The sequence below is a fragment of the Phocoena sinus genome, chromosome 15 (genome assembly GCF_008692025.1).
Source record: "Phocoena sinus isolate mPhoSin1 chromosome 15, mPhoSin1.pri, whole genome shotgun sequence".
NCBI classification, from domain to species: Eukaryota; Metazoa; Chordata; class Mammalia; order Artiodactyla; family Phocoenidae; genus Phocoena; species Phocoena sinus.
The window spans coordinates 14766201-14782044 of record NC_045777.1 but is presented as its reverse complement, the minus strand read 5'-3'; the positions used below and the strand labels follow the sequence as shown (position 1 = coordinate 14782044).

The 15844-nt window shown below is 41.0% G+C and overlaps 1 protein-coding gene across 4 annotated transcripts in view; it reads right to left on the bottom strand.

Annotated features, from left to right (window-relative positions):
• Positions 1–14992, bottom strand: part of NCOA5 (nuclear receptor coactivator 5) — a 31593-nt gene extending 16601 nt beyond the window's left edge. For 2 of the 4 annotated variants that reach the window (XM_032605557.1, XM_032605555.1), the window contains exon 1: positions 14838–14987. Coding sequence is in view for 2 of the 4 variants with exons in the window: in XM_032605553.1 (XP_032461444.1) it covers positions 2680–2717 (38 nt within the window). In the remaining 2 variants the exon portion in view is untranslated. Of the gene's footprint in view, positions 1–2679; positions 2747–14837 lie in introns of all 4 variants that reach the window. The other 2 variants (XM_032605553.1, XM_032605556.1) reach the window with 2 other exon arrangements.
• Positions 14993–15844: the final 852 nt, after the last annotated feature.

Below are 15844 nucleotides of genomic sequence, written 5' to 3'. Positions count from 1 at the left end.
TTTCTACCCTATTGGTATATCTTGAGATAATTCGTGATCAGGGCAATGATCAAAATGTTAGCGTTCTATTCTGAACACAATGTTCAATTTATCTGGCTTTAAGGTTTGAAAATTTTTATTTTTATTAAATGTAAAAAAACTCTGCTTAGATTTTTAGATGGGGCCCAGAAAAGATTTTACTAAATGTGAACATCCCTCTTCCCCGAACTTACTAAGCATGACTATATGAAACTTAATCATGGCAAACAACACGATGAGGAATCCAGGTAGGGACTATCACCAAGGAAGACTGATTCTTAATGGAATTTGAATTAGCCTAGCTGTCCCTTCTATTGATTGTAAATAAAGTGGGAAGCCACAGCCCTATCCACATCCCAAACAACCTCATTTTAGAATTTATTTCTGAGGAAGATGACATATTAAAAGGTACATAAAAGTAACGTGTATTTATATTTGTAAATCTGGTTAAGGAGAACATTTTAAAAGGCCCCCTCCAATGTTGTTTGCATGTTTTTCCTTGGGGGGGGTATTAAAAGAAGAAAAACAGCATAAAATATTTCTTCTATCACAGATGAAATTATGGAGTGGCATTTTAGGTTGGGATGAAATTAATCTTTTAAATTTAATGCAATTTAAAATATAAATTGCCCTGGCAATGGCTATATTGGATTCCAACCAGGTGAGTTGGTTATTTCCCCTACATTGCCAATGCAGGTTGAATGCCTACAATCACCTGGAAATGTTAAAAGCATCTGGTTAGGTATACTGTTAATGGAATGACATAAAATATTCTTCTCAACCCATAGCACAAATGGGAACTACTCTGTATTCTGCGATGTGCACTCCCCCTTTTTTGCCTGCGGAAACACACCAACATTATCTAGATATCATAAGCATCATGGGGACAACAGAAAGGAGGAGGATTTTACCAATGGAGTGTTTTAGTGACCAATTCCACACTCCTGGTAAGCTACCTACTTCAGAAACACACACATTAGAGCCCCTTAGAAATTAGATATACACCGTATCTCCTTTCAAGTCATTTAGCAACCACAACTTCCAGTGGAGCCCCATATTTCTGACCAACAGATGCAAACTCTTAGCCACCTGTATTCCATGTTTACTGGGGCAAGGAGCAACACAGAAGGGACTGCCCAACATCTGCAGCATGGTTAGATGCAGCACAACGGAAGCAGACATTATATGGATTTGCTGAAGTTCTACAGGATTCGTTTATGTTCTTTAGCATACTCACACATACACACAAAATGAATCAATACAGTATTTACCTGCAAGCTGCAGGTGTTCGTTATGGTGTTAGAGAGAACAAACAGAATACCAATGTACATGCTCATTTCTGCAGTGAAACCAATGGATGACCAGGGTATCCACCTAACAGCTGGTGTAGCTATAGTTGTGGTGTCAGACTCAACTCCTCTGTGCAGGCAGAGTGCTCAAAGAATCTAACTGAAATCAGCAGCATTACTTTGCCTCTAGGGTCTGTTTGAGCTCTGCAGAACAGACACGCGTAATTTAATCCTGGTAGCTTAGAAAATATCCTCACATCCAAGTGGGGGCATATACACCAAACACACAGCAGCCATTCCTTCCTATAAGTAGGTAACAAACTATAGGTGCTTTTGTTCCAAAGCAGGACAACTGTATGTTATGTGTAAATGCCCAGCTAGTTGGGTATATCCCTAGGTGACCTGTGGAGCTACCAGTACAGACTAGGATTCATTGTACTCAGCAGTGTTCAGTTTATCATATGAAATGTAGTTTACCGTGGTATATAGTTTAGGTAGAAAACTGGTGTTTTACTTAGGGGAAAAGTCAAAACCCATACTGAATATCCACTTGGGCCATGAAGAGACACCAGATATGAGATATATATGTCCACATTCCACACAAAACCGCACACACTACATCCACTTGTGTGCTGTTTACGGAGTCAGACAGTTTGAATACAATATTCTCATCTTTGGTATAAATGGTAACGTTAATAAGGCTCTTCTTTAAGAGAAGGGACCAATTTAATGCACATCTTGAGGATACACATCAGGACTACCCCTTTTGTAAATAGTGGAAGAACATCTGGGGAAATGCCTTTTATTTCCAGGAAAGCTAAGAAAAAGGGAGACTTCTGAGAGGTGGGGTGTTTTGCCCTTTTTATTTCCCCTTGATAGTAACCCAAGCATGCGAGCACACAGGGGATCTGCAGCACAGGCACAGTAGCAATCTCTCAAGCAGCACTTTCTGTAAACCTGGGTTAACATCTGGACCAGCAGCCATTTGGAACGAAGAGTCCAATCTCTGCTGCCTGCTGCAGTGCAGCGCAGCACACACCAACGCCCCTTGGGCACTCCTCCTGCTGTGGAGGCTCCCATTGACACGTGAGCTGGGGACAGACAGAGGTTTATCCTCTTCCAATCGCCTGCAACTTATGTTGCAAGCTGAACTTGCTGGGTTTGTCACGGAAAACACAAAGCTTCCTCTGCATCTCCTGATGTAAGTTTTAAAAAAGCAGCAAGGCCCTTCACACAAGGTTCATGTTCTTATTGTTTGCTTGAGCGTTTCTGATTTGTTGGGGGGAAGAAAAGACCCTTGATGTACGAAGTTGGGCTTAACTCCCCAGAGCCCAACTCTCCCAAGGTAACTCACTGCTTCAGGGTACTTTACCTTCGTGTGGGGCTGGGTCTTGATGGAGCCGTATTCATATTTCTTCTTTCCGCTGCCTTATTAATATCTGAAAAGAATAATCAACCCATCTGTTCAATGCTACGGAATAAAAACAAGATCATCAGCACATTTCAAATGAAAGCAACAACAAAAAAACTACAATGACAACCAGATGGTGTAAGAAAATCCATTCAGCAGACGCACAGTCACTTGGGCAATTTTTATTAAGTTACGGCAGTACATTGTCATGGCTTTGTAGGGAATGTCCCTTAGTTTTCTAGCTAACACATAATTTGTGTAAAACTGATTATGTCAATGCTTTAACACTATGCCAAGCCTAAACCTAACAACTGCCCCCTCTGAAAGGGGAAAAGGATGTCTTCTAAACTCTTGGAGAACCAGCTGTAAGATTCTTTTTTGAGGGAGGAGAAAGGAAGAAAGAGAATTAAAAAAAAAAAAAAAAAAGAAAGAGTAAAGGCAAATAGTTCCATTTTATGCTATAAAGAAGTAATGGCTGGAATCCACTGTCTTAAAACTTCGAATATTCCATGAAGCAGGGCCTCCTTTTAGTTTGCCTTGTGTTGCATTCCACTGGATAGAATCTTCCAGGATGAGATGTAGGAAAGAAATTTATTACTTTCTAAACAAAGTATATGACATGTTAACATCTATAACCCTCATAGGCAAGTACCTAAGAATAAAAACTGGCATTTGGTATAGTAAGGTTAGGTAATAAAACACTCATCGTAAGTTTTCGTTACAGAAGCCTAGCATACACAACCAGATAAAGAACAGTGGAAACATACAAACTTACAGAAAGCCAATTTGTGCAGTTAAAGCCTCCCTGCTAAAAACAAAACAAACCTGCTCTGCAAAAACTGAATAACAAAAACACCATTATGTAAGTAAGAACTGATGAAGTATCTAAAGTACCAATCCATGCCCAAAGATAACACCTGACAATTTTTATATGCCTTAAAGATAAATAAGTACATTAAAGATTTCATACTTCAGTAAATGGAGAAATAAAACTGCTTTCTGCTGCAGTGTAATTTTATTCCTTGTTCCATATTAAGCAGTTAACAGTGTATCTAGTGACATTAAATGGTATTAAGCACTCACATAGAGTGCTTTAAAATAGTAATTATGTGTTTGAAAAATTCTAACCAGAATCTTATCATGTGAAAGACCACAGTAATAACAAAACTTAAGAGGTCTTGTATAGCCTTTACCCTGCTATGTTGTCAACTTTTGAGTTCCTGTTCAAATGAGAATGATCTTCAATTCCATTTTAAGTCAAAGTCCATTATCTTTAGTAGAATGGCTTTTGACTAAACTGAAGGTAACAAAGTATGTTCTCTGAAGGACTTGGCCAGTAATACCTGACCATGGGTTTGGTACTGCATGTCACAAGTTACAACCCTTAAAGTTCACTGAGGCCTGAATTACATGCTGTATGATGACAGGTCTTACAGGGAGTATCTAGTTCCTTTTATATATAATTGTGAAGAGTATCATTTCAGGTTTAGAAGGGCCTACTGACCTAGTCTGCTCACTTACTTTGTAGTGCTTTCTAATACACGGTGACTATGATTCAGAGACAAATGTAATGTCTTTATTTAAGTAGTTTTCAAAGTATCACTGGAATACATGGGGAGTGGTGTTGGTGGTGTGCAGATTCTTTTAAACAGGTACCATAGGGACTTCCCTAGTGGCGCAGTGGATAAGACTCCGCACTCCCGAAGCAAGAGGCCTGGGTTCAATCTCTAGTCAGGGAACTAGATCCCACATGCATGCCACAACTAAAAGTTCACATGCCACAACTAAGGAGCCCACAAGCTGCAACTAAGGAGCCCGCCTGCCGCAACTAAGGAGCCCACTTGCCACAACTAAGACCCGGAGCAACCAAATAAATAGCTATTTAAAAATAAATAAATAGGTACCATATTTCCCAGCAGGATTCCATGTATTATTAAATGGCCTTGTGAATGAAGAAAACTCATCTAAACATTGACTTGACCTGGCAAATGTTTAGGTGACAGTATGGAACATATGGTACTACTCTAATCGGTGTCTATAAATACTATATAATTTTGCCCTCATCATATGAAAAGGACTACTACATTGTATAATTATATCCAATTCTGTGAGGGCCATTATATACAGGACTGGGGAGACCAAAGTAGTCGTGTACCATACACCTTTGGAGCAAAACTGGTTCCAGTTAGAATGAAGGAGGTAAATATTTTCCTTTGAAGTTGGTGAAATTTTTTTGCAATCATTTGAAAGATTTAAAAATTCAAGATTATATCTTTAAATGATTCTGATTGTAATTTGCCTCCTAGTATCTATTTTCATGGAGTAGTACAAAGGAATTATATTTGGATGGTGTGGCTTACGTTTCTTTTGCAAAAAAGAGAATTCTTAGACTATTTTCTTAATTTTAGGAGTTAGCAAACTTTTAGTGTGGTATGTCAAGTGTTTGTTTATTCATTCCTATTAAGAGTTCCTTTAACCTCCATCTTGAGTAAGATATGGAGAAAATGAGACCTGGAAAATTTTGATAGTCTCATTGCCATCTAAGCGGACTCACTGCTCAGGTTAGGGTAGAGGTGGAGGGGTTTTCAGTGAGAGTTATGAAAAACTATTATCACCACCAATTCCCATACAGAAAAAATCCTAACATATATGCACATAGAACTTTTGGAAAACCTAGGAGTTCAGAAATACAGGTAGACTACAGAAGCTACCAAAAGTGGAAGTAACTTCAGGGGGCTTATCATGGTACAGCAAAGATTTAAAGAATCAGAAAAAAAAACCTTGCTCCATCCCAATTTTCTGTCAAACAATTTGAAAACTCATCAATTGGAGGTTCATTTGAACAAGTTTCTCTCTGAAAATGAAAATACTAGGACTGGTAAAGGAGGCTTTTGTATTAATTAGTTGAATTAGATTATTTTATTTCTTAATCCTTACTGAGATACATAATCTACACCAAGGAAACAGAAATATTAATGTAAAGGAGAAGGGAGAACAGATGGAAAGACAATTTGGGAATCTTTCTGGACATTAGGTGGGAAACAAAATTGGAGAGAATATAATTAACAAGAGGGCAGTGGTAACTTAAGAGCCTCCAAGGAGAGGTGGAATGCCTCCTCTGCATAGAAAAGGGAAGAAATGGCACTTCTTTTCCCTCCTGCTTTACTTTATCCGGGCCAACTCAGTCTCTTAGTGTCTCTTCCACCTCAGTTTGGCTGGTAGTTCTATACTTTGTCAATTTATTAGCAATGTGAATGCCATTCAAAATCACCATCACCACAAGGTGCTTAACTTTCACCTGAATATCTATAATTTCCAATGGGTGAAAACAGTTAAAAGTACTACTCAGGTAAGAATTTTTAGACAAGAAAAACAGCATCAATTGAAGGGATTTACATAAAAGGCAAAAATGGGAAAAAAATCTGGAAAACATAATGTTATACAGGAAGTGGCAGAGCTATTTTAAATCACAAAAGAATGGGGTAAAGAACTCCCAAAGGAAGACACAATGCCTAATCTACAACTTTGTTTTAGACTAATATGCCAGACAGGGTTCACACAATGGTTCTTAGATATGTTATAAATAAAAATGCATGGTTCAATCATAGTATCAGAAACTGCTTTGGCTCTATTTTTTTTTTTAATTTATTTACTTTTGGCTGCGTTGTTGCGGCGCACGGGCATCTCATTACAGTGGCTTCTCTTGTTGCGGAGCACGGGCTCTAGGTGCACGGGCTTTGGTAGTTGTGGCACGTGGGCTCAGCAGTTGTGGCATGCGGGCTCTAGAGCACAACAGGCTCAGTAGTTGTGGCGCACGGGCTTAGTTGCTCCGCTGCATGTGGGATCTTCCCGGCCCAGGGCTCAAACCCATGTCCCATGCACTGGCAGGCGGATTCTTAACCACTGTGCCAACAGGGAAGCCCCATGCTCTATTTTTTAACTGTATCACTGTAAAATAATTCTTTTCACCTTAAAACCAATTTTTATACTTCAAAGACTATCACAATGGAAAACAGTGAGAACTACTTTAAACAAGTGCATTTTGAACCACAACATTTGACAGTACCACGACTGGTTGAAATAACCCAGAAGCCTATACAATTTCTTTTCTTTTTTTTTTTTTTTTGGCTGCGCCACAGGGCTTGCAGGATCTTAGTTCCCTGACTAGGGATTGAACCCAGGCCCCCTGCAGTGGAAGCACAGAGTCCTAATAGCACTGGACCGCCAGGGAATTCACTACAATTTCAATAAGTGATTACAAATGAAATAAAGCTTGCCAAAAGGTCTAGTTGAAAACCAACCAACAATCAGGAATTATTAAATTGGAGATACATGATGACAAAGGTGATGTACTTGGAAAACCATACTGATGAGACAGTGGATATCACACAGTAACTCCTAAAACTGGGAAGGGAAAGGACAGGACTTCTCATTGAAACTATACTTATGAAGATGACTTTGATGATATATTGTAACATCAGGGATATCATAATGAGTTATACTGTAAAGAGTCAGGGATAAGAGAATGCCCTGCTTGCTGTTTCTAAATCCTTTAAGCTCACTTTGAAAACTACACGTTCCCTCATATTTGATTATCTCCTTCAATTTCTAATTAAAATAATTATTATGCCCTTAATGGTATTAGAATATTATTCCAGGGAACAGGAATGGGGGAAAGAGCCTGCGTAAGAACATTATGTGCATTATCTCATGCAATCCTTTCTACAACTCATGGAGTTAAGTACTACTATGATCTCTATTTTGTGAATGAGGAAATTTGAAGTTTAGAGAAATTAAGTGACTTAGCTGAGGTCACAAGATGATCAAAAGGCAGAGCTAGAACTCAAAACCAGGTGTGTCTGACACTAAAGTGCTTAAACATGTTATGCTGACTCCAACAGGGAGTAGAAAGACCTGATTTCCATTCTAAATACTGGCGAGGACTCCCTGATCAAATGCTGATGGTATCTGGAAAAGGCACAGTCTATGCTGGTCACTGCAATGTGTAAGTGCCCCAGACACTCAATAGGATAGGACCTGCTTATTCAATTACAACTTCGATTTCTATCACCTCAAACCACAATGTTTCTGGCTTTTGCTACTGACATTCTGTTCACTTCAACCTCTCAGACAAAAATTCTCTGTCAACATTTAATTTTTGGCCCTTCTGACTTCTTTTGAGAAAAGAACACTTGGCTCGGATCAGCAAATCTGAGTTCTAGTCCTACTTTGGCGGGGTGGGGGCGGATTTAGTCAAGTCACTTAATTTCTCTGAACCTGATAAAGTGGATATTCTACCTGTATTAGTTATATTGATTCAAGATTATCAGCTAAGAGAAAAAGCTCACTAATTTGGATTGACAAAGGTTGAGCTAATCTAAACTACTAAAAAAGTTGTACCTACAAAAAATTCAAAATACAGGTGTATTTAAAACAGGTAAAATTTCAGTAAACTGTACAAGTAGAGATCCTTAGAGAACTAAATTAATGAACTTAAAAAGTACAGTACAGGGCTTCCCTGGTGGCGCAGTGGTTGAGAGTCTGCCTGCCAATGCAGGGGACATGGGTTCAAGCCCTGGTCTGGGAAGATCCCACGTGCCACGGAGCAGCTGGGCCCGTGAGCTACAAATACTGAGCTCTGCGCGTATGGAGCCTGTGCTCTGCAGCAAGAGAGGCTGCGACAGTGAGAGGCCCGCGCACCGCGATGAAGAGTGGCCCCCGCTTGCCACAACTAGAGAAAGCCCTCGCACAGAAACGAAGACCCAACACAGCCAAAAATAAATAAATGAATAAATAAATTAAAAAAAAAAAAAAAAAAAAAAAAAGTACAGTACATCAAATGCTTCTATACATACCACATGTCACACTCTATACTAGGTCTTAAGATATAGGGAAACAACAAGGCTAAAGTCTCTGCCTTAAAGGAGTTCACTGCTTAATAAAGGAGAGAGGCACATGTATATAATCACAATATAATTTAAAGTGGAATTGTGGCAGAGATAATGAAGGCCTAACTATGTGTATGTGTGTGGCAGGGCAGAGAGAAGACTGGGAGGAATAGGGGGCAAGGGAGAGGTGGAGGAGGTGGGAAGGCCTAAAAGTAACATTTAAAATGAGTCCTGAAGAATGAGCAGAAGTTTACCAGAAAGAGAGAAGTCACTACAGCACATGCAAAGGGAAAGGAGTGGTGTGAAGGACATAAGTTAGAAATACCGTAGGAGTTTAATGTAGGGGATGGGAGGATAGGAGCAGGAAAAGAGAGAAATTACAGATGCAAGCCAGAGTAAACTAGATAACAAAAAACTCTGCCATGGCAAAGGAAGAAATTGGTGGCAAGAGGGCCTGTTAGGAGTCTATGCGCTGAACTACCATAAACAGAGTTTCGGTGAAGCCAAATTAAGGAAGGTTTACTGTTATGTATATTCAAAAAAAGAATGTATTTAAACCTCAGACATTCAAAATACTGCCCATTATAATAATGTCCTTCAAGGATCATTGGTTTGACACTGAAGGGACCATGTGGGAGAAAAATATTTAAAACATTATGATTTTACCTTCAATAAAGGGATATAAAATGAACTGATGGCCAGAGGAATCAGTATTTAATAGCAACAATCCACTGATTACGAAGAAACAACCAACAAACCGCTCTTCCTCATTTTTTTCTAATATCGTAAAAAAAAATCTAATTGTGATAAAAAACACATCATATACACTTATCACCTTAACCATTTTTAGTGTATGGTTCAGTAGTGTTACGCATGTTCACACAGTTGTGCAACAGGTCTCCAGAATTTTTTCACCTTGCAAAACTAACTCTTATACCCATTAAACAACTCCTCGCCCTCTCCCTTCGTTTATATATATATTCTTTTCACTCTCCACATCACGTTTCTTTAATGAAGATACATCAGCGCCATCTGAGAAGATGTTTAAAAATCAGATTCCTATACCCTTCTCAAACTTTTAGAATCTGAGGATGAAGCCTAGGAATCTGCATTTTAACAAGTTTCTCAGGTGATTCTTGGCAGGTATTTGGGAACTACAGTACTACTCTATTATCTATTTATCCCTGTAGTTTATGCATAACATATAATTAGGTTCTCCATTTAAAAACCCTTCTAAACTCCTGTGTTCAAGGGGAAATAGCTCATAAACATGTTACAAAGAACATGTCACAATGGCTAAAATCTGTAAAAATACAATCCCTGAAAACAGTATAGAAAGCATAATCACATAGCAACCTCCAAAGGAAATGGGATCAACCCAAGTTTCCCTAGTGCTAAAGGTAATAATAATATCCAATTATAAGGTCAGTGCCCCCTCCCCCCACAAGGAGTGTACAGTCCATCACTTCCCTTCAATTTCATCTGATCATTTAAAAAGTATCCTGAAAATTTAAGCTTCTTTTTCCAATCCTGTAGTTATAAACTGGGAGGAAAAATATTAACCACCAAGCTTGCCACTTTTTAACAGCATGTTATCCACTTCTTTGGCTAAAAAAGGTCAAACTACCCATTAAAGTTCTCTCTAAATTCTGCAAACTAGAGCTGCCAGTATAGTTTTGCTGGCAGGGGCTAGAACTTCTGAGACATTTTGCTTTCATACCTAAATGCAACAAAGAGAAAAATGGACACATACATATAATTTCACATTCACACTATTAGAAGCAAAGTGAAGCAAATCTAAAGTTATTAAGCAGACCATGCAATCTTGGTAGGTCTGCTTTCTTCTCCATAAGATGAAAGCATCTGACTGATGTGAATGGAAGGGATTAAAATATTGAAAACTCCAGACATTGTAACTATTCTTCTTACCTCTAGTTCAAACTATGAAGCCAAAAAACATTTATAGTTAAAATTAATGTCTCTCTTAAAACAAACGCATTAACGGAAACTCAACCATAAACCAGAGCTGTCAATTCCCATTAGTAATCTTATACAAGTAGATTAGTACTAGAACCTGCTTCAACCTTCCATTTTCAGTGAAAGCTCATTTTCTAAAGTCCTAAATCGGGGGTTCTCAAAAGTTTAACGTACATAAAAACTGCACGAGTGGCTTCTGAAAGGCAGATTCTCTAGCTTTCTCTTCCAAAGATAGGTCAGTTAGGAGTTGGGGTGGGGAGCTGCATCCAAGAATCTGTATTTCCAAAAAGCTGTTCTAGTGACTCTGATGCTGTCCTACTGTAAGTTTACCAAAGGCTGCAAAAAAGTTCAATTATATATTTATAACTCTAAGTTGTAAAATTGAGCGAAAGTCATGTTTTTCCTATTTTTTCTTTTGGATATCAAAAGTAATTTCTGAATAGAGATTAAAAATAAATTTCTTGTATCATCTCTGACCCTAAATACTTGTTACTACTATCTCAATCTCCAACTGCATGATTAAGTATGCAACTTCAAGCCAAAGTACTTACAATTCAAAGTTCTTTAAAGCTTGCCCACTAATTGCAGAATCAACCTAACCTTCAGTAATTCAATCATTCCAGATCCAAACCAGGGGACCACTCAAGATATTTTTTAGAACTGAAGTTATAAGACACTCTGCTTTATAACTGTTCACTAATGCAACTTAAGTTCCCCTGCTCTTTGCCTAAAGTTGTTGGTCTTTGCATAGGTCAACAATAATGTTTTGAACACGAAATAAAGGGAAACGAGTCTTATGGTCTGGAAAAGTTCTGATTCTTTGAGGGGAATTATTTTCTTAACATAAAAGTAATTGGTCCAGTTGACCTATTATCTTCATTTTTTAGTGATAAGATAAAGAATGAAAATGACCATCCCTATAAATACTCGTATCTGGTGGTAATAAAACCACCATTTAAAAAAGCAGCAGGCATGCTGGTATTATATAATTTAGCTGTCAGTACAGTTCATATTTCCCTAATGTGCTGCTGCTTCAGCCAGTGGCCTTACCCTGATCCTTTCCTTAATGCCTCTCATTAATGAGAATTACACAGAGGGTAATTTTCTGTTGGTCACTGCTCTTTTAACTTCTTGATAGTTTACTTCAAGTAACTGAATAGTCTGGACAATGTGTACGCTGTTCATAGGACAAATCTTTTGGCACAAAAAGGCTGATAGAGCTTTAAAAGTATTTGTCTTAAAGACATATGGTAATCATTAGTTAACGGCAAGGTACAGACAGCAAACCGAGAATAGAAGAAAGAGTGGTCAGTTTGGGGGAACACTACTACCATAGGATGTTCGTAGGAGGAGAGCAAGAGAAAGGCATCACAATACCTTCCTCTCTTGACCATCTTACATTGTACATGTTTAGTATATTAAAGCCTCTGAGAAGTTCTGGAGTAAGAACCAATGCTTTACCTCAACAATTCCCAATTTTGCTTGACCACAAAATCTTTTACCTTCAATAATTTCTTGAATATGTTCTACTAATATGTTATTTGGCAAGAAATATAACCTCTCTGAGCCACTGTTTCCTCATATGCAAAAAAGATATAACCAATAAGACAGGTCTACCTGTCTCACAAGAGGATTGGCAGGAGAAAATGAGTTGGTATTTGTAACCTGCTTTGTGAACCGTAAGCACTGCTAGTTGTATGTTATCATTACCACCAAGAGTAATAGTGAGTGTAGGAATATGTTTCATTCCTAGTGCGGAGAGTCAAAAAACAAAGAAACAGGGCTTCCCTGGTGGCGCAGTGGTTGAGAGTCTGCCTGCTGATGCAGGGGACACGGGTTCGTGCCCCGGGCTGGGAAGATCCCACATGCCACGGAGCGGCTGGGCCCGTGAGCCATGGCCGCTGAACCTGCGCGTCCAGAGCCTGTGCTCTGCAAACGGGAGGGGCCGCAGCAGTGAGGGGCCCGCGTACCGCAATAAACAACAACAACAACAAAAAAAAAACACAAAGAAAACAATGTAAACAGAACAGAATAAAATATTACATATACTTCCTCCAAAGGTTTTCCACTCTTAAAAGCACAACTGAACTCCACCAATTGCAACAAAAATAATAAGCTGTACAAAGGCACTGCCATCTGCAGGCCATAGAGAATGAATGCTTGCAATGGTTATTTAAAATGAAGTTTCAAACCATCAGGTGCTCCTTCTCATCACACTTCTAAAGCCTTTCCAAAAAATGTTTATTCTTAGCCTTGGAGCACTGGTAGATGAGGCTCCATTTGCTGAAGTTCTGAAACTGACTGGAGTAAAATAACATTCTCATTTCTTCTCCACACAGGACTGCTGCTTAGAAATGTGAAGAAAATTACCTTAGCCTTCCGTAAATTCTACACTGTGCTCATACAAAGTAATCCCAAGGAATATGGATTTTTCACACAGCCTTTGAGGGAAAAAAACCCTTGAATGGCCTATGCTGACTTTTCTCTCAGTGAGTTAGAGTCAATCTACTCTCTCACACACAAAAACAGAGCTTATGGACATACTGCAAATAGGAACAGACGGTTAACTAATGAATAAGTTAATTCACCAATGCCTCCTTCAAAGTGTGGTGTTCAGAGGCGTGTGCCATTGAACAACCTGCGCCTAGAAAAATTCCTTCCACCGGGCCTTCTCCAGCACAGCCTACAAGGAAAATCACTGTTTCTATGTTTTAGGTAAAAGACTGTCAGAGGTTTCAAAGAATATCTGGAGAGTGACAGATGAGCTAAAAGAAGGCAAAGAAATCAGAATGAAGGAAGAAAACTGATGTCGAATATAGCCAAGTGATCTCCAAATATTCACAGCGCAAAGCTTGGGCTTTACTGTTTTGGAAAAGTCAACACCAAAGTTAGTTTTCACACCCAGACTGACTCATACAGAAAACATTAAACCTAGAGTTGTCAAAAGCCAAATCCATCGGCGCTGGCAGAAACATCTTTTTTGAACTGTCCGGTAGCTACCACACCACGATGCTACAAGAAAACTGAGGAGGCACACCGGATGCCCTTGAGCGCAGTCCCTGAAGTTCTCTGGGACTATCCCGCGTTAAGTCAATAACGAGAACAGTTTACAACGAGAAAGCTTACAACATTATTATCCCCGAAGACCCTCGGGCATTTCATGGAATCTGCTATGCCTCAGGGAACAATTTTGTGCACAGAGGTAAACGCAGAAGGAGCACAATTAACCCCATACTCCTAGCGCAGCGTTTCCCAGAGCGTGGAACGCAGAATAATTTCAGGAGGAATCAGGACGCACTGTTTATTTTAATACATAAGTATTTATTTCTTTATGAGCATTAGAAAAATAACTGGCTTTCCATCATACGCTTCGTGATTTACGTTTCCACCTTAAACAAATATATTTAATAAGGAGAAAAGAGTCAGTTTAAAGAAGAAAAAAGTAACATTTGGTAAATAAACAGCAGTACAATGGGTACACGGACATTAAAGTGCAACGCGAGAGACTGAAACAGGGGAAACGCCGTTCTAAAAAAAGCCCCCGGCGGGTCGTCCGGGTGCGGAAAGTGTCCGGGGTCCAGAGAAAGAGAGCCAGCCGGTTGGGACGCTGGCTCGGTCGCTAGTTGCCAGGGTAACCGCGGGCCCGGTTGCTTTCCCCGTTTTCTGGACCCGGGTCCGCGTTATAAAACGTGTGTGTGGGGGGAGGGTGTCACATAACAACGAGTCGCCTCGAGGATGCTATCAAGGGGCCGCGAGGCGGGCGGCGGCGATGGGGGACAGAGCATTCGGTTCGCCGCCCGGCGCCACGCGCCCAGCGGAACGCCCGGTAAGGCCGGCCACCTCGTCCCAGGTTCGAATCCCGACTGCGCCACCGACTCGCTGAGGACCCGCAGGCGAGCGACTTCACGTTTCGAGAAGGGGGAGCGGGGTGTGCAGCCTTAGCCTACAGAAGAGCCCGGAGGGCTGTTATCGGCGGGTCGAGCACAGACTGGAGGCGGCAATGCGGCGCCGCCCGCCCGGAGCCCACCTCCAGCCGCTCCGACTGGCCGGGCCTGTGCCCGACGGGAGCCAAAGAAGGCCGCGCCCCGCACCGGGCATGCGCAGCCCCGCGCGCACCCGGAGAGGAGCCGAGGCCGCGGCCGCGCGTCGAGCGGGCCCTCCCGCTTCAGCCTACCCATCCGGCCCCGGCCCCCCTCAACCGCCTGCCCGTCAGCCCCACGCCTCGGCGGACGGCCACCGCTTCCCGGCACTCACCGCTACCAGCGCGGCGGGCTCCCGGCCGCTTCTTCGCCTTAGGCCCGCCGCTGCCGCCTCCGCCTCAGCCCACCTGCCCGCCGTAGGACAAAGGCGCCACCAACCGACCAGCGCGGGCACGAGGCAATGGCGGCCGGGGCGGAGAGTGGGGGCAGAGGGCGCGCACGCAGCGGCAGGCGCGGCAATGTCGCAAGAGCGCGCAGGTTTGCGGCAGGGCTGAGTTGGAGCGTCGATCTCCTTAGCAATGAGGGCGTGGAAGTGGCTCGGGCGGTGGTTGAGAACGCGAGGGGTTGCCTAGTAACGGCGTCCCCGGCTGAGGATGGGTCCCAGTCCTGGTCCCCTCCCCCTAAAGGGCTTCGCCTTTCTTCTGATGTTCAGAGTACTTTCTTTCCTCTCTAACTGTGGAAATAGATCATTTAAATCCTAGAATACCTTGATTTCGTCTTGCATAAAACTCAACACCTATAGATGTGTGTATTGGAGACTAGTATATATATTCCCGTAATCTGCGGATCACAAGGAACAAAGAGAGCAGAGAGGTAGAGAAAATGTTTTATTTAAATTTACATTTAAAGAGGCTGTGTGTCCTATTAGTTTCACTAACAAGAGGCAAAAGGATTCTGGTGATATAGTCACAGGTTCTTTTTGAATTATTTATTTCTTTCTGGAATATTCATTCAGTGTCAAAAAGAAATTTCCCAGAATGTAGTTGTTGACCATGAAGCATGTAAAATGTTGTATTGTTCATTTAATCTGTAGAATATATTTGTCACAAGGAATAGAATTTGCTCACACAATTGTAAATACACTCTATTAATCACACGATGGCTATGTGAATCAGGTAGGGCTTTTTTATTAATTAGGAAATGCCCCAGACCCCATGGGGTCTAGCTTTTCTCCTTGTGAATAGTTCATGCAAAATAAAAACGGTGGCTGTGAAATTTGAACACTATGGGAAATCAGATTTCTTTGACACCAACTCATATGCTCCCTCCTTCACTGATTTA